This window comes from Medicago sativa, plastid, assembly GCF_051527215.1.
Source record: "Medicago sativa voucher I.S. Choi MD003 plastid, complete genome".
NCBI classification, from domain to species: domain Eukaryota; kingdom Viridiplantae; phylum Streptophyta; class Magnoliopsida; order Fabales; family Fabaceae; genus Medicago; species Medicago sativa.
The window spans coordinates 107,501-125,330 of record NC_042841.1 but is presented as its reverse complement, the minus strand read 5'-3'; the positions used below and the strand labels follow the sequence as shown (position 1 = coordinate 125,330).

Sequence of the window (17,830 nt, the reverse complement as noted above, 5' to 3'; positions counted from 1 at the left end):
TGAATCTATTAAATCTAGATAAAAAAAGACAAAATAATTTCGAATAGAATCTTTTAAAACAAAAAGGAAAAAGAGAAAAGAATTTATAATATACTCCTGTTGCAGCTGATACTGCTGTTTTCTTGATCTACCCGAAGCTTGAATTCTTAGCGGATAATCCCAATTTAGGTTGAATAGTAGTACATTATTATCTAATTTTATTATATAAATATAGAATAACAAATTACTAAAAAGATGAATACAAAAAAGAAAATATACGAAGAAATTCGTCCCCCCCCCACATATTTGATAGCCTCTCCTATAAAAAAACTGGAAATCCCAATTCCATTTGGAATTCCATCAATTACTTGTCTATCAAAAAAATAATTGAATTTAGCTACCTTTCTTACACTCGCAATTAAAGATACTTCAAAAAAAGCATCTATATAACCACGATTATATGACCAATCATATATAACATTGATTATTTTATCAGCAATAATTTTTTTAGGAACACTTTTTTGAAATAAATTAAATAAGTTCAAATTTTGTAAAGATGAAAAAACTGGTTTATAGAAAAAAGACGCTATAAATATTCCGAAAAAAGCTATACTCACCGAAAAAGTTGCATTTGTAAAAAATTCATACCAATCCACAGAATTCTTTGAATTTTGATGTAAAAGGTCTATAGACGGAATTAACAATTTAGATAAAATATCCAAATCTATTGGTTCTTGGCTGAAAGAAATTCCAATGGACCCGACGAAGAAAGTAAATAGTACTAATACAAGCATAGAAAATAGCATAGTATTGTCTGATTCATGAGGATAAAAAAACGGAATGTTTTTAGTACCAAAATAGGTACTATCAAGAAAAAGATGTCTTATGCTTTTGACATTTCGATTAATTCGATGTGAATATGTCCTCTTCCGAAAAAAAGAAGTCCTTTCATTATTATTAGTTGTTAATAAAGATAATAAATGAATTTTGTTTTTTAATTTTTTTTTTTCTTCTTTGCCCCATAAAGATATTGAATAGAAAGAACTATTTTTCTTTCCATTGAAATTTTGAAAATGAACGTTTAAATATCCTTCAAAAACAAGTAAATAGATTCGAAACATATAAAATGCAGTTAATCCTGCTGTGGAACAAGCTATTATTGCGAAAATTGGTGAATACAACCAACTATCATTTAGAATCTCATCCTTGGACCAAAAACAAGCAAAAGGTGGAATACCACAAAGAGAAAGTGTACCTATTAAAAAAGCGGTTTTTGTAATTGGGGCATGTTTTGTTAAACCGCCCATAAGAACCATATTTTGACTTTTATCTGGAGAATATCCAACAATAGCTTCCATGGAATGAATAATGGATCCAGATCCTAAAAATAACAATGCTTTTGAATAAGCATGAGTAATCAAATGAAATAAAGCGGCTCGATAAGAGCCCATACCTAAAGCTAACATCATATAACCCAATTGAGACATTGTAGAATAGGCCAAATTTTTCTTAATATCTTTTTGAGCAATCGCTAAAGTAGCTCCTAATACTACTGTTATTATACCTATCAAAGCTATTACACTCATTATGGGGGGTATAACTATGAAAAGAGGAAGAAGTCGAGCTACAAGAAAAATTCCTGCTGCTACCATAGTAGCAGCATGGATAAGAGCGGAAATAGGAGTAGGACCTTCCATAGCATCTGGTAACCATACATGAAGAGGGAATTGGGCGGATTTCGCAACTGATCCGCAAAATAACAAGAGGGCGCACAAAGTAACAAAAAAAAGATTCACCTCATTCTTATAAATTAAGTTGTTGAATATTTGAAATAAATCCCGAAATTCCAAACTACCCGTTATCCAATAAAAACCTAAAATTCCTAATAATAAACCAAAATCCCCCACACGATTAGTTACAAACGCTTTTTGACAAGCATTTGCCGCAATAGGACGTGTGAACCAAAAACCTATTAATAGATAAGAACACATTCCAACCAATTCCCAAAAAATATAAACTTGTATCAAATTTGAACTAGTAACTAACCCTAACATTGAAGTATTAAAAAAACTCAGATAAGTAAAAAATCTCAAATAGCCTTGATCATGAGACATGTAACTATCACTATAAATTAGAACCAGAATCCCAACAGTAGTGATTAATATTGACATTATAGAAGTAAGTGAATCAATCAAGTAGCCAAACTCTAAAGAAAGATCATTATTTATAGTCCAAGACCATACATATTGATAGATAGAACTATTCTGGATTTGATGAATCGATAGATCGATCGAAAAAATCATAACTATCGTTAACAATAAAATACTAGGAAAAGCCCACATACGGCGAATATTTTTTGTTGCCGTAGGAAAAAGTAGAAGTCCTACCCCTATAAAAATAGGAACTGGAAGTGGGATGAAAGGTATGATCCATGAATATTGATGTATATATTCCATACAAAAAAAAATAAAGAATAAAAAATATTTTGATTCTTGATGAATTTTGTTTCTTATTCATTTGTTTTATCTCTTTTGTAAAGGGGTTCGGTTAATAAAAAGTGAATAAATAAATCGAATTTTATATTCTTAATTCTTCTGAATCTTTGCACAATCGTTCCAATATTGGAAAGTACAAAGTCAAAATCGGCCAATAACCAAATTCCTAGTGAAAATAAAAAAAATCTTATTATTTTAAGTAATATTAATTATAAGTAATATAAATAACTATGTTAGTCATTTATATATATATTAAGAAAAATCACTATTAATAAATAATAATGAAATTAAATAATAATAAATAAAATCAAAATTTTGATATATAGAGTGAGAGTGGGGATAAATCATTACACCAAAATGAAGAACATTTGTTTATTTTGATATAACTTATAAAAACAATATAAATTAGTTTCTTTTTGAACTAATTGATTCTTTTACATTACAATAAAAAGAGATCCATAGATATAGATCTATTATCTATGAAATATTTGGAAAAGGTTTATAATATTCAATGGTTTTACTTTAGATAGAAAAAAAGAAAGAGGGAATTAAGATAAATAAGACATACGGCTAATTACAGAATAATTCGTTTTCATTTACAGAACAAATGTCTTTCACATCGAACTATAGTAATAAAAAAACTATCCTAATTGTATGGCAGTTCCAAAAAAGCGCACTTCTATATCAAAAAAAAATATTCGTAAAAATTTTTGGAAAAAAAAGGGATATTGGACAGCATTGAAAGCCTTTTCATTAGCTCAATCCATTTTTACAGGTAAATCAAAAAGTTTTTTTTGTAACAAATAAAAATGTTGGATTGGAATAATATAAATTAGCTCGATTCAAAGAGTATTCTTTAATACTCATTTTATACTAATACTAGTATAGAATATGGAACATATATTTAGAATATATTATATATATATAATATATTCTAAATATATAGAATCTAATTTTTTCATATTTTTGATATTCGAATAAATACAAATTTTAAATTTACTTCTTATTCTCAATTTATACTAAATGTTTAGGAAAGAAATGTACTAAATAAATAGTGCACTTTAAGTGATTCTTTCAATCTCGACGATTGACTAAAGAGTTGGTTATTATGATTTCGAGTAAGCCGCTATGGTGAAATTGGTAGACACGCTGCTCTTAGGAAGCAGTGCTAGAGCATCTCGGTTCGAGTCCGAGTAGCGGCATGGCATCCTATGCTATATTTTTAAAATTTGAAAAGAAGAAGTCCTATAATGAATTCAATTCCCTATTTCTATTCCTAGTATTCATACCTTTTTTATTTTCATTATAGATATTTATTTTCATTATAGATATGATATTTTCAACTTTAGAGCATATATTAACTCATATATCGTTTTCCGTCATATCAATTGTTATTTCAATTCATTTGATAACCTTATTAGTCAATGAAATCGTAGGATTATATGATTTGTCCAAAAAAGCCATGATAATAACTTTTTTCTGTGTAACGGGATTGTTAATTACTCGTTGGTTTTTTTCGGGCCATTTACCATTTAGTGATTTATATGAATCACTAATCTTTCTTTCATGGGGTTTTTCCATTTTTCATATGGTTCCGTGTTTTAAAAAGGAAAAAAACCTTTTAAGTACAATAATCGCACCAAGTGTTATTTTTACCCAAGGCTTTGCGACTTCGGGTCTTTTAACCAAAATGCATCAATCTGTAATATTAGTACCCGCTCTACAATCCCATTGGCTAATGATGCACGTAAGTATGATGATATTGGGCTATGCAGCTCTTTTATGTGGATCATTATTATCAGTAGCTATTTTAGTCATTACGTTTCAAGAAGCCATCCAAATTCTTGCTTTTACCAAGAATTTGGATTTTTTAAATAAATCCGTTGATTTTGTCGAAATAAAATACATGAATATGAATGAAAGAAACAATGTTTTACGAAAAACATCTTTTTATTCTTCTCGAAATTATTATAGGTCTCAATTTATTCAACAATTGGATCGTTGGGGTTATCGTATTATTAGTCTGGGTTTTCTGTTTTTAACGATAGGTATTCTTTCAGGGGCAGTATGGGCTAACGAGGCATGGGGGTCCTATTGGAATTGGGATCCAAAGGAAACTTGGGCCTTTATTACTTGGACCATATTCGCGATTTATTTACATACTAGAAAAAATAAAAAATTTGAAGGTGTAAATTCTTCAATAGTGGCCTCTATCGGATTTCTTATAATTTGGATATGTTATTTGGGGATCAATCTATTAGGAATAGGACTACATAGTTATGGTTCATTTACATCTAATTAAATTTCAATGAGTAAAGAACCTGAGAAATAAAAATATGGAAAGCATATAAATATATACTTTCCATAAATCGTGGAGAACCCTTTCAATCAAGTAATGTAATGATTCGAGGGGTTCTCACAAACAACAAACATATTGGATTATAATTTCAATTTTTTTAAGTGAATCTAACAGAAAAATATTCTTTTTCATAAGGTTTTTTTCTCTTTTTGATTCATTTATTCATGAAAATGCTCTATCAAAAATTAGCTAGAATAGCTTCAACCTTGTCAACCGAGAATGAAAAAATGAAATCCGGATAAATACCAATACCTATTACGGGTATAAGGATAGAAATCGAAATAAATAATTCTCTCGGCCCAGAATCAAAAAAATAAGAGTTTGGTGTATTAAAAAACTTGTATCCATAGAACATCTGCCGTAAGATAGATAATAAATAAATAGGAGTTAATATCATTCCAATTGCGGTTACAAAAGTAATTAGTATTTTCATCATGAAAAGATATTTTTGACTGGTAATTATTCCAAAAAAAACTATCAATTCGGCAACAAAACCGCTCATGCCCGGCAATGCAAGAGAAGCCATCGATAAGATAGTGAAAATCGTGAATATTTTTGGCATTGGGATAGCCATTCCGCCCATTTCGTCAAGATAAAGAAGACGTAGTCTATCATAACTAGTTCCTGCCAAGAAAAAAAGGGCAGCGCCAATAAATCCATGAGATATTATTTGTAAAATGGCCCCGTTGAGCCCAGTATCACTTATAGAACCAATTCCTAGAATTATGAAACCCATATGAGATACCGAAGAATAAGCTATTCTTTTTTTTAAATTACGTTGACCAAAAGATGTTGAAGCGGCATAGATTATTTGAATAGAACCTAATATCATTAACCAGGGGCAAAATATTGAATGAGCGTGGGAAAATAATTCCATATTAATTCGCACCAACCCATATGCTCCCATTTTTAATAAGATTCCGGCTAAAAGCATACAAGTGCTGTAATGTGCCTCTCCGTGGGTATCTGGTAACCATGTATGTAAGGGTATAATCGGCGATTTGACAGCAAAAGCAATAAGAAATGCCGTATATAATATTATTTCTAGCGCCACAGGATACGATTGATTAGTTAATGTTTCAAAATTTAATGTTGGTTCATTAGAACCATATAAACCGATACCCAGAATTCCCATTAATAAAAAAACAGAACCTCCTGCAGTGTACAAAATAAACTTTGTAGCTGAATACAAACGTTTCTTTCCCCCCCACATGGCTAAAAGTAGATAAACGGGAATTAATTCCAATTCCCACATGATGAAAAAAAGTAAAATGTCTCGAGAAGAAAATGGTCCGATTTGACCGCTATACATTGCTAACATCAGGAAATAGAATAATTGGTATTCTCGAGTAACCGGCTGAGCCGCTAAAGTGGCTAAAGTAGTTATAAATCCCGTCAGTAAAATAGGTCCTATAGAGAGTCCATCTATTCCCAATCTCCAGTAAAAATCAAAAAAATTGATCCATTTATAATTCTCCGTCAGTTGAATTAGTGGATCATCCAATTGGAAATGATAACAAAATGCATAGGTTGTTAGAAGGAGATCGATTAAGCATATACAAATGCTATACCACCTAATTACCTTATTTCCCCTATGAGGGAATAAGAAAATTAAGGAACCTGCGGCTATTGGGAAAACTACAACTATTGTTAACCAAGGAAAATAATTCGTCATAAAAATAAGATACACTTGGGCCAGAAAAGCCCGTGCTCAAAAAAAAATACAAAATATTTTTTTGAGCACGGGTTTTTGCCAGTAAAAAAACGTATTCGTGTGGTGTTTTTTGAAACGTATCAATAAGCTAGACCCATACTTCGAGTTGTTTCAGGCCCTAAATAAACCCGAACACTTAAGAAATCCGTCGGACAAGCGGACTCACACCTCTTACAACCAACACAGTCCTCTGTTCTTGGGGCAGAAGCTATTTGCTTAGCTTTACATCCATCCCAAGGTATCATTTCTAATACATCTGTGGGACAAGCTCGGACACATTGAGTACATCCTATACATGTATCATAAATCTTTACTGAATGTGACATTGTATCTATAGTAATTTTTGAACATAAAAAATGAAAATTATCGATCTAGTAAACTCGTAAATGAATCATATATTTATATACCAGATGAATCAATGATTTGTTAGAATATTGTTAATTGTTAATCAAAAAAGATGTCTAGATAAATTTAGAAGAAGGAATAGAAGAGGACCAGGATACTTTGATTTCTTATGATTTAGGCAATGCAAACATGATCATAAGTTGTGTAGAATACATATTAATTTGAATTGATAAATATTACACTCACTATTTGAATTGAATTTTTTTTATTAATTATGATTAATTAATGCTATTTATTCAACAAATTCGATTGATTGATACGGGTTGATTTTCTGTTACGAGCAATTGCGGAAACAATAGCCAGTCCGATAGCTGCTTCAGCGGCTGCAATAGCTATAACAAAAATTGAAAAAATATTTCCTTTTAATTGGCGATTATCAAAAAAATCAGAAAAAGTTACGAGATTTATATTAACTGCATTCAGTATAAGTTCAAGACACATAAGGGCTCTAACCATATTTCGGCTCGTGATCAATCCATAGATACCAATAGAAAATAAATAGGCACTCAAAACAAGTACATGTTCGAGCATCATTGACCAACTCCTTATTAATTTTGATTCATTTCAATATGAACAACAATTCAACAGATTCAATTGACTAAAGAATATACCAAGTCTGGAACAAAAGAATATATTGGCAATAAAAAAAAAAGAGTTTATACATAACATAGAATTGAAAAAAAAAAAATCTTGATTTATATTACTAATTCTATAAAGATTTCTTACTGGCGAGCTACGACAATTGCACCTATCAAAGCAACTAAAAGAATTATTGAAATTAGTTCAAATGGAAGAAAAAAATCGGTTGATAAATGAATTCCAATTTGTTGACTAGTACTTATCAAATCTTGCTCAATAATCTGATTTGGTCTTGTAGTCCAAATAATTCCGTACCATGAAGTATCTGGAATAATAGTTATTAGTGAAACAAAAATACTTGTACAAACTATCAAAGTAATTCCATCCCCAACAGTCCAAAGATTAAAATCTTGGTAATATTCGGAACTATTCATGAACATCACAGCAAATATGATTAAAATGTTAATAGCTCCCACGTAAATAAGTAGCTGTGATGCAGCTACAAAATGGGAGTTTGATAAAATATATAATAAGGATATACAAACAAGAACCAGTCCCAACGAAAAAGCAGAAAAAATAGGGTTGGTAAGTAATACTACTCCTAGACTTCCTAATATAATACCCGATCCCAGAAAGACTAAAAGAAAATCGTGTAGCGTTTCAGGCAAATCCATTATATGTAAAAAAAAAGACAAAGAAATCGAAATTTCATGACCGTATTGATATGACCAGGAAAAAAATTTTTATATACTTAATTTTTTTTTTGCATTGAAAAAAAATCCTAAGGAGTTTGAATTGATTGATATATAGTTACAGTTAGATAATCAATGTCATTCCAGTCTTTATACTAAAGATTAGTTTGAAACTATATTAAAACAAAAATATAAAATCTGATTTTCTTTTTTATTTTATAAGAATAAAAATAATTTTTAATTATAAAAAATTCTCTTTTTTTATTTTATTTGAATTGTTCGAATTGTATAATCATCAATTACTGACATTGGTAAACGGCCCAAAGCAATTTGATTATAGTTCAATTCGTGACGATCATAAGTTGAAAGTTCATATTCTTCAGTCATTGATAAACAATTTGTTGGGCAATACTCAATACAGTTACCACAAAAAATACAGATTCCGAAATCAATACTGTAATTTAGCAATCGTTTCTTTCGAATATCAGTTTCCAGTTTCCAATCAACAACGGGTAAATCTATAGGACATACACGAACACATACTTCACAAGCAATGCATTTATCAAATTCAAAATGGATTCGACCGCGGAAACGTTCCGATGTGATTAATTTTTCATAAGGATATTGAATAGTTACAGGTAAACGATTTGCGTGAGATAAGATAATCATGAAACTTTGACCAATGTACCTTGCAGCTCGGACTGTTTGTTGACCATAATTCATGAACCCAGTTACCATAAGGAACATATCGTAAATATCTATGAATATTTTTGTTTTATTTCTTTCTCTTATTTGAGACAAGTTATGAATATAGAAAATAAATCTTTTACAGTGAAAACAATTGAGACGAAGTTGTTAATAATAGATTACCGAGAGAAATAGGTAAAAGAAATTTCCATCCAAGATTTAATAATTGATCCATTCTTAGCCTAGGCAAAGACCATCTTGTTATGATAGAAACGAATAAGAAAAAATAAGTTTTAGCTAATGTAATAAAGAGATCAATTGTAGTTCCAAAAACTCCATATGTTTTATTCATTTCAAAAAACTCAGAAACGAATATGTACGGAATAGAGATATTTGAACCGCCCAAGTAAAGAACTGTTACAAATAATGAAGAAATTAAAAGGTTTAAATAGGAAGCAACGTAAAATAAACCAAATCGAATACCCGAATATTCTGTTTGATAACCCGCTACTAATTCTTCTTCTGCTTCTGGTAAATCAAAAGGTAATCTTTCACATTCTGCTAGTGAAGAAATTAGAAAAACAATGAAACCGATAGGTTGACGCCACAAATTCCATCCCCAAAAACCATATTTTGATTGCGCATCAACTATATCAACTGTACTTAAACTGTTAGATAATCCTAGTCGGTGATAACATTACTGTTCCCATCTCTATTACAGAACCGTACATGAGATTTTCATCTCATACGGCTCCTGGAAAGCCTTAAGTAAATCTAAGGACCGGGACGATTATTTATCTCGTGATATATCCATAAGATATAGAAGATTTAAATCTATCAAACGGTTCTGAATTAGACCAATTCAATTCTGTCTGTTCTAGAAATAACTAAATAAGAAAGATAAATCCATTTTAATAAAAGATACAATACAATAAGGCACTTCTGAATTGATCTCATCCCTTAAAAATCGAAATTTGAATTTGTTGAATAATAACTGAATTCTTCAATAAAATACTCTTTTAGAATTCTCCATAACCCTCCGCATTTTGAATTACGAAAAAGAATTACACATTCGTTTCTTAATTATCATGTGAATTTGATCTCCATGAATATGGATATAAGAAATCATAAACAAAAAAGAGATCTGCTTTTCGTTTATGATTTCTTCTTCTTTTTTCGTTCCTATTCTTCTTTTTTGTGCTATGAAAAAGGGACTTAACAAATTTTAAAGGATTTTTTCGTTCCTGATAGTAATTTATTTAATCAGTGGATGGAAGCATACTCTGGATCGGAGTTATGGGGAGTACTGCTTGATTTTTTCTACCAACTTAAAGCCCCAATTAGTATTCTTTTTCTATTATGCGTAAATTGTCTTTTGGATAATTTACAAAATCTGTGTTACTAATCCTTTGTGTATCTTGGTGTTTCTAACCATCCACTCCTTTTTTTTTATTAACCCCTTATTAATTTTAATTTAATACATCTATGATCATACAAATGATAACTAAAACTCAATAAGGTTGGTCGTTTGAGCCCGCTTCAAAACAGGATGAAAAATATTATCCAATCTTGGGTTAAATGTCCTCTTCTCTTTATAATTTATTTTATTTGACTTCATTCTTATACATAGAAAATGAGACTCAATATTTTTACTGCCATTTAAAATCATCATACTATCTGTTAACTATAAGTAATAGAGTATTCTGAAATTTTATTCAATATAAGCTGTTTTATTTCACTCATATAACTATCTAATTTAGTTCTTCAATCCGAATTGTGAAAAATCAAATTAAGATAATGAAGGTTTCTATTTAATTTATTCGACTCCTTTCCTATAGAGTACTCTAAAGAGAGGAGCATAGCAATAGCATAGAATAGCTTTTTGGGTTTCAACGAATCGCACGTAGAGATATTGATAAGACACATAGAGTTAATGGTATTTCATAACTAATCGATTGAGCAGCAGCTCGTAGACCACCCAAAAAGGAATATTTATTATTTGACCCATATCCTGACATAAGAAGTCCAATGGGAGCAATACTCGAAATAGCAATCCATAAAAAAACACCGATATTGAAATCAGATAAAACAAAGTTATAGCCAAAAGGAATTACTGAATAACTTATTAGAATTGATATTACTGATATGGATGGTCCGATACTGAATAAACGAATATCTCCCCTAGATGGAATAAGATTCTCTTTGAATAGTAGTTTTGTTCCGTCTGCTAGAGCTTGAAGAATTCCAAAAGGACCAGCGTATTCGGGTCCAATACGCTGTTGTATCCCTGCAGATATTTCTCTTTCTAACCATACAATTGCTAGTACACTTATTGTGATTCCCAATACAAGAATCAAAATAGGTACAAGTATCCATAGAATTCCATAGACCTCTTTGAAAGATTCCAATCCGGAAAAAGAATTTATATCTTGGACTTCCGTTGTATCAATTATCATTTCAACGATCAACTTCTCCCATAATGATATCTATGCTACCTAGTATTGTCATAATATCAGCCAATTTCATTCTTTTAACTAATTGAGGAAGAATTTGCAAATTGATAAAACCAGGTGGACGAATTTTCCATCTCCAAGGAAAACCATTCTGATCTCCTATTAGAAAAATTCCTAATTCCCCCTTGGGGGCCTCAACTCTCACATAAAGTTCTTGTTTGGGCAATTCAAAAGTCGGAGACGATTTTTTACCAATGAATCGATATTCAAAATCATTCCATTCTGGCTCCTTTTCTCTATCAAAGGAGCGAATTTCTAAATTTTCATATGGCCCACCTGGAATTCCTTCCAAAGCCTGTTGAATAATTTTAATGGATTCCATCATTTCACCAATTCGAACTAAATAACGAGCTAATGAATCTCCTTCTTTTTGCCATTGAACTTCCCAATCAAATTCCTCGTAACACTCATAATTATCGACTTTACGTAGATCCCATTGTATTCCGGAAGCCCGAAGCATCGGTCCTGATAACCCCCAATTTATAACTTCCTCTCTCCCAACAACACCTACGCCTTCAACTCGTTCTAAAAAAATTGGATTTCGCGTAATCAGTTTTTGATATTCAATAACCCTTGTTAAAAAATAATTGCAAAAATCAAAACATTTATCTATCCAACCATAAGGTAGATCAGCCGCTACTCCTCCAATACGAAAATAATTATGCATCATTCTCATACCTGTCGCAGCTTCAAATAGATCATATATTAATTCTCTTTCTCTAAAAATATAGAAAAAGGGGGTTTGTGCACCAATATCTGCCATAAAAGGTCCCAGCCATAGTAGATGAGAAGCTATGCGACTTAATTCCAACATAATTACTCGTATATAGCTGGCTCTTTTAGGTACTTGAATATTTCCCAATTGTTCCGGTCCATTTACGGTTATTGCTTCTGTGAACATAGTAGCTAAATAATCCCAACGTGTTACATAAGGCAGATATTGTATAATTGTTCGATTTTCCGCAATTTTTTCCATACCTCTGTGTAAATAACCCAATATTGGTTCACAATCAATAACATCTTCACCATCCAGAGTAACAATAAGTCGAAGAACACCATGCATTGATGGGTGTTGAGGCCCCATATTGACTATCATGAGGTCTTTTCTTGTAGCTGGCACATTCATAGGTTTTTCCTCGATTCATTCTTCCATGAATCGTTAAAAAAAAAGTTCATCAAAATTCAGGATCTAATAAATCGAATAATTGAAAATGATTTTAGAAATTAACGAATTTGTGAATCCCGAATACCCAACTGATTTATTAATTTTTTATAACGTATTTTATTTTTCTTTGACAAATAAGACAGTAGTCGTTGCCGTTTTCCTAGAATTATATGTAAACCCCTTTGAGATAAATAGTCTTTTGGGTGTAATTCCAAATGTGAAGTAAGTCTTAGTACCTTATTATGGAAATTGAATACTTGAAATTCAACTGATCCGGGGTTTTCTTCTTCTTTTTTTTTTTGTGAAATAACAGGTATAAATGAATTTTTTATCATAAAATGAAAGCTTTTCTCTCCCCCTCGTTTTTGGTAGATATTTTTATTGATCAGTAATAGTAATGACACTAATTTTTAATTTTGTATATAAAATTATCTTAATTTTTTTTTTTTTTCAAATCAATTATATTATTATATTATTAAGGAATGTAATTCAAATAGATAAAAAAAAAATACTATATTTATTAATTGAATAGATAAAAAATTCTATTGTCTTGTCTATTTCAAATAAAAATAAGACCATCGCATTTCTTTTTTTTTTTTTAATTTATATTTTTATTATTTAAATTTATATTTTTATTTATTTATATAAAAATATTATATAAAAATATAAATAAATATATATATAAATAAATATAAATAAAAATTTTTATTTATTTATATATATATATTCACATATCAGATCTGTTACAAAAAATATTATGATAATGATAAATAGAAGATAAATGTAGATTCTAAATTAATCTTTCAATCGAGGATACATATGTATCCTTAATATACTGAAATGGCTTCCATTATGGGTATTAAACCAATAGCGGTTTATACAAGCTAAATCTTCTAATCGATAATTTGGCCAAAGAAATAATTTAAAATTCATTAGTTTTTTTGTTTCGCTATCAAGATCTTTATTTTTAGCCAAAACTTGAGAAACATTTTTTATTTGATTCTCATTGTCATTTATTGTTTTTCTATGCACAGTATTTCTATTCTTAGGATTGAAACAAGTTAGAATTCTCAATTCTCTACGGCGTCTAGGGGACAAAAGATTTTCAGGAACAAACAAATCATAAAGATTTTTATCTTTATTTTCTGTTATCTTTTGATCAACACGACTTTTTTTCCAACTCCAACTTTTTCGCCTCTTACTCTTATGAATCAACGGTACTCTTATGGTTTGATATATAAGAGAGTGTTCATGGTTTTTTGTAGACAGGCGAATAGGTTCAATAAAAAAGATTAGCCTTTCCTTCAAGTCCTCAGTGTCCCTACATTCTGTATAACAAAAATCCTTCGTAATTGAATCAACCAGCATTTCTAAATCTAGCTCTAGCTTTTTAATCGACATTATTACAATTTTTTTAAAATTTTTCATTCTAAGCAGGAGAATGAATAAGTTGATATTATCCATTCCTATTTCTTGGTCGGAACTATCACAGTGCAAATAAAAACCCAAATATTTTGATAGTAAGAAATCCCGTTCTCCCTTTAGATCGGTCCTGTATTTAGAATCTGATCCGTTATAATAGTATGAGCGAGATTTAAGATCTACATCTACTGGACTCACGTATTCTTCCGTTGTTAACTCTAAATTATCTTGTCCATAAAGCTGCAAAACAAAGAATTTTATTGGTAAGATCCAAGGATTCATCTTATATGCATAATAAAAGTTGCTTAATTTTGAAAAGAACCAAAATTGGGGAATAAGCAATTTCTTATTCGGTATAGAAGTCTTTTTCCTTTTTACATTCATTCCCATCCAATTGAAATACTTTCTATCCAGATTTTTTTCCATATCTAGAGTATCATATTCTTCTAGATCTAGATAATTTTGGATAGAGATATCGCCTATTATATCCAAAAATTCTTTTCTACATGGGTTGTAATTATAAGAAATCGCTTGGTTTTTGTTTCCTTGCGGTGATCTATATCCATAAATATAGGATTTTTTCTTATCCGCAAAATGAAGATATTGATAGGCGAAAAGATCATATCTATATTGTTTTTTAATTTTTTTTTTAATTTCTATTTCTAATAAGTCTCCTTCTTGTTCTTGTTTTTTGGAAAGAATTAATTGATTTTTTTCATATGAATCATATTCAACTAAATCTTTCTTTTGAGCCACACGATGTTCATTGATTCTATTCCTCCAGTTTTGTGATACTAATCTCGACCATCTGTTCTCAGGTAAATCATATTGATAATGAAGCTTTAACCAATTTGTCCATTGATTCATTAACGAATCGGGACGTTTTGTATGTCTTAATTTGGAATTGGATGTTCCTTGTATTCTAAAAAAATAATCCTTTATTTCATTCTTAAGAAAAAAAGATCTTCCAGGAGATTCAAAAATAGATCTTAACTTAAATTTATATCCATTACTAACTTGGATTTGTGATAATTTATACAATACATAGTCTTGTGACAAAGAAGATACATCCCAAGAATTCTGTGAATTCATATTCGTAATATTCCCAGATTTGTCTATAATCGACATTAATGGAATTATACTTTGATTTTCAATTCTTTCTTCCATTTTTTTTTTTTTGTAGTAAATGGATTTTTTTACATTTAGTATTTTGTCTGTTGATTCAAGAAAATCAAGAAAACGTTGTCGATGGATCCTAGCAATACTACTGATACATAAAAGTATATCTATGTATACCCCTTCTATGAAAATTTTGAAAAAAGAATAGGATTTACGTATTAATCGAACAAATCTTCTTTGTAAGATTTGCAAAATATTTTTTTGTAATTCTAATCTTTTAGCATCATAAGTAGTTTTGTTCGAATTCAAATTGATCTCTGAAGTTAGAATCCCCTCTTTTTTTTCTTCTGTCATTGTTTCTATTTGTTTTATGATTGTCTTTGTTTTAACATTAAGATCTTTTATCCTTTTTTCTGTGAATGAAGAATTTGTCCAATTAATAGATTCCATTTTAACGGGTGATTCCTCAATCACCTCAATCTTTGAATTATTCTTACTGATTGAAGTTTTTTTGCTTTCACTCAGTTCATCTACTGTTTCATCTATTGTTTTGAACCTAACTAGAATACTTTTAAGAATCTTCCAGTTTTCTATTTTTTTTAACATAGTTCGAAACCTTTTTTTTCTTTCATTTAAAAATTTTAGAACTTGAAAAAAACGCTTTTTCAAATCTTTTTTCAATTGTTTCGTTATTGTTTTTAAAACGGGACGCAAAAATGAAAGTGGGTCTCTTGGGTAACCCTCATCAAGGTACGATTCTACTAGTGTTCCATAACCTGTTAAAAACCAGAAGTTTTTGTTTTCAGTATATTTTTTTTTCTGTGGATTTTTTTTTTTTTTTTTTTCAGTAGATTGTACCTTAGATTTGTGCCAAGGTTTCAGAACAAAAGGTTGTAAGATCCTTATCTGAATACCCGCGTCGAACCAGTTTTTTGGCAATTCTTTGTGGGATACTGGAATGCCCTGATAGGTGCATTTAATATGAACTTCCCTGCGCCAATCCCTAAAATCTTCTGACCATTCGGGATTTTGAAATAATAGGATACGAATGATATTTTTAGTTATTATCAATGAAGGTAGTAGAATATATTTTCTAATAAAAGATTGGATTAGTAATACAAAACTTCTAATTATTAGACCATATAGAATACTTTCCCAGTCTTCTTCTATTTTTCTAAGTCTTATTTCAGCCTCGTCTTTGTCGTCCTCCTCGTATTTGTGTTGGATCCTTTTCTGAAACTCCACAAATTCTGAATTGTCAGTACCAGGTTTCCTGAACATTTCTTTCCAATATTGGGATAGATCATCGAAAAGATCACCAAAAAGAAAAAAGAATAGGTAATTGTCTATTATCTCCAAAAAAGTGGGGGAATGTTCAGTTCCATTTGCTTGAAAAAGTTTCGTAATCGCTGTTTTACGCCTTAGAGGGCGCATAGATCCCTTAATTAGATCTCGGTCATAATCTAGTTCGCGTAAAAAATTTATTAGAAAAAATTCGTGATTTAGGTCCTGTTCAGGAAGAGACTCATTGTCATTTCTAGGACGAAGATTCAAATTCAGTGAAAGTGAATCTGTATTCCCATCAAAAATGACTATACGTTCGGCTCTTGGGGAACGAATCTGAGGCTCTTTTATTAGTCTTTCCGTCGCTTGCTCCACTTCGTCGATTAAGTTGTATGACCATCGAGGAACTTGTTTACTGATTTCGTTTATTCCACTACATTTCTTTCTATTAAAAATGGTTTGGTTGTTCCGATCAGTTCTAATTGCCTCGAATAAGAATTTTTTTTTTCTTTTTTTTTCTTCGGAATATATTTTTACTTGTTCATGTTCTGGAAATAAATAAAGTCCGTCAAAATTAAAACTTGATACGGATTTTTCCGAAAATTGACTGATTAAGTTAAAAAAAAAACCAATTTCAGTTAATAAAAATTTTCTATCAAATTGATCTATTTTCTGTTCAAATTCTGGATAATTACTATTAATAGAAAGAAGGAGACCATGAATCTTATTTATCAAAATGGAATTTGTTGTGTAAGTTTCATTTTGAATTGATGGTGAAAAGCTTTGTCCACGAAAAGGTCCATTCAAGAAAGGATCATATATTTTAGTTAAATATTTTATTTTCCTCTTATCATTAGACAATCTAATTCGGTTTTCAAATACATCCACAGGAATAAAGTTCTTATATTTCTTATATTTCTTATCTAGAACTTTTGCCCTTTTAAAAAATTCATTGCTTAGTTTCTTTCTTTTTTCTTTATTATTGGAGCTCCAATAATTAGACAATTCATTATCATTATAGGATATTTTATCTCTTGTGAAGAGATCCATTTTTTTTTCCATGATTTTCAGAAAACTAGATAAATCAGGTGGATACGTGAAAGATATTCGTTCTTTTCCATCACTTTGACATATATGAAAAAAAAACTGTGAATTTTCATCTCGTACGACTCTTTCAAAGTGATCGTTTTTTATATATCGCAATGGCCTATTCCATCTTTGATAATCGAAAAGAGTAGTTACAAGAGGTTTTTCCAATGCGAAGATATTATTATCTTGCTCAATGTTGTCCAAAGTCTTATCTTTTTTCGGAAAAAGATAAGAAATAAGATTTTCTTCGTCTTCGATGGAGCCGTTTTGTTCTTGTTTAGTTTCTTCCGTTTCCGAATCTATTTCAACATCGATTTCTCCATTGATT

At 30.1% G+C, this 17,830-nt stretch overlaps 12 protein-coding genes and 1 non-coding gene across 13 annotated transcripts in view; 3 read left to right on the top strand and 10 right to left on the bottom strand. All coding sequences in view use genetic code 11, as the record gives it.

Moving 5' to 3' along the window:
* Nucleotides 1-200: 200 nt before the first annotated feature.
* Nucleotides 201-2,435, bottom strand: ndhF (NADH dehydrogenase subunit 5). Its single transcript has one exon. It carries the CDS (start codon nucleotides 2,433-2,435, stop codon nucleotides 201-203), a length of 2,235 nt encoding a protein of 744 aa, YP_009656342.1.
* Nucleotides 2,436-3,128: 693 nt separating this feature from the next.
* Nucleotides 3,129-3,281, top strand: rpl32 (ribosomal protein L32). Its single transcript has one exon. It carries the CDS (start codon nucleotides 3,129-3,131, stop codon nucleotides 3,279-3,281), a length of 153 nt encoding a protein of 50 aa, YP_009656341.1.
* A 315-nt stretch (nucleotides 3,282-3,596) lies between these two features.
* trnL-UAG lies at nucleotides 3,597-3,676 on the top strand. Its single transcript has one exon. It is a non-coding gene; the product is annotated as a tRNA-Leu (tRNA).
* A 128-nt stretch (nucleotides 3,677-3,804) lies between these two features.
* ccsA (cytochrome c biogenesis protein) lies at nucleotides 3,805-4,776 on the top strand. The gene has a single exon. The coding sequence runs from the start codon at nucleotides 3,805-3,807 to the stop codon at nucleotides 4,774-4,776; it is 972 nt and encodes a 323-aa protein (YP_009656340.1).
* Nucleotides 4,777-5,011: 235 nt separating this feature from the next.
* ndhD (NADH dehydrogenase subunit 4) lies at nucleotides 5,012-6,508 on the bottom strand. Its single transcript has one exon. It carries the CDS (start codon nucleotides 6,506-6,508, stop codon nucleotides 5,012-5,014), a length of 1,497 nt encoding a protein of 498 aa, YP_009656339.1.
* A 119-nt stretch (nucleotides 6,509-6,627) lies between these two features.
* On the bottom strand, nucleotides 6,628-6,873 carry psaC (photosystem I subunit VII). The gene has a single exon. It carries the CDS (start codon nucleotides 6,871-6,873, stop codon nucleotides 6,628-6,630), a length of 246 nt encoding a protein of 81 aa, YP_009656338.1.
* Nucleotides 6,874-7,180: 307 nt separating this feature from the next.
* ndhE (NADH dehydrogenase subunit 4L) lies at nucleotides 7,181-7,486 on the bottom strand. Its single transcript has one exon. It carries the CDS (start codon nucleotides 7,484-7,486, stop codon nucleotides 7,181-7,183), a length of 306 nt encoding a protein of 101 aa, YP_009656337.1.
* Nucleotides 7,487-7,674: 188 nt separating this feature from the next.
* On the bottom strand, nucleotides 7,675-8,205 carry ndhG (NADH dehydrogenase subunit 6). The gene has a single exon. It carries the CDS (start codon nucleotides 8,203-8,205, stop codon nucleotides 7,675-7,677), a length of 531 nt encoding a protein of 176 aa, YP_009656336.1.
* A 279-nt stretch (nucleotides 8,206-8,484) lies between these two features.
* On the bottom strand, nucleotides 8,485-8,970 carry ndhI (NADH dehydrogenase subunit I). Its single transcript has one exon. It carries the CDS (start codon nucleotides 8,968-8,970, stop codon nucleotides 8,485-8,487), a length of 486 nt encoding a protein of 161 aa, YP_009656335.1.
* Nucleotides 8,971-9,049: 79 nt separating this feature from the next.
* Nucleotides 9,050-11,366, bottom strand: ndhA (NADH dehydrogenase subunit 1). The gene is made up of 2 exons: nucleotides 10,816-11,366; nucleotides 9,050-9,590 (listed from the first exon to the last, which is right to left on the bottom strand). The coding sequence occupies exons 1-2, from the start codon at nucleotides 11,364-11,366 to the stop codon at nucleotides 9,050-9,052; spliced, it is 1,092 nt and encodes a 363-aa protein (YP_009656334.1).
* A 1-nt stretch (nucleotide 11,367) lies between these two features.
* On the bottom strand, nucleotides 11,368-12,549 carry ndhH (NADH dehydrogenase subunit 7). The gene has a single exon. The coding sequence runs from the start codon at nucleotides 12,547-12,549 to the stop codon at nucleotides 11,368-11,370; it is 1,182 nt and encodes a 393-aa protein (YP_009656333.1).
* A 98-nt stretch (nucleotides 12,550-12,647) lies between these two features.
* rps15 (ribosomal protein S15) lies at nucleotides 12,648-12,923 on the bottom strand. The gene has a single exon. The coding sequence runs from the start codon at nucleotides 12,921-12,923 to the stop codon at nucleotides 12,648-12,650; it is 276 nt and encodes a 91-aa protein (YP_009656332.1).
* A 460-nt stretch (nucleotides 12,924-13,383) lies between these two features.
* ycf1 (hypothetical chloroplast RF1) overlaps nucleotides 13,384-17,830 on the bottom strand; it is a 5,262-nt gene continuing 815 nt past the window's right edge. The window contains exon 1 of the mRNA in view: nucleotides 13,384-17,830. This exon is cut by the window's right edge and continues 815 nt beyond it. Coding sequence (YP_009656331.1) covers nucleotides 13,384-17,830 — 4,447 coding nt within the window.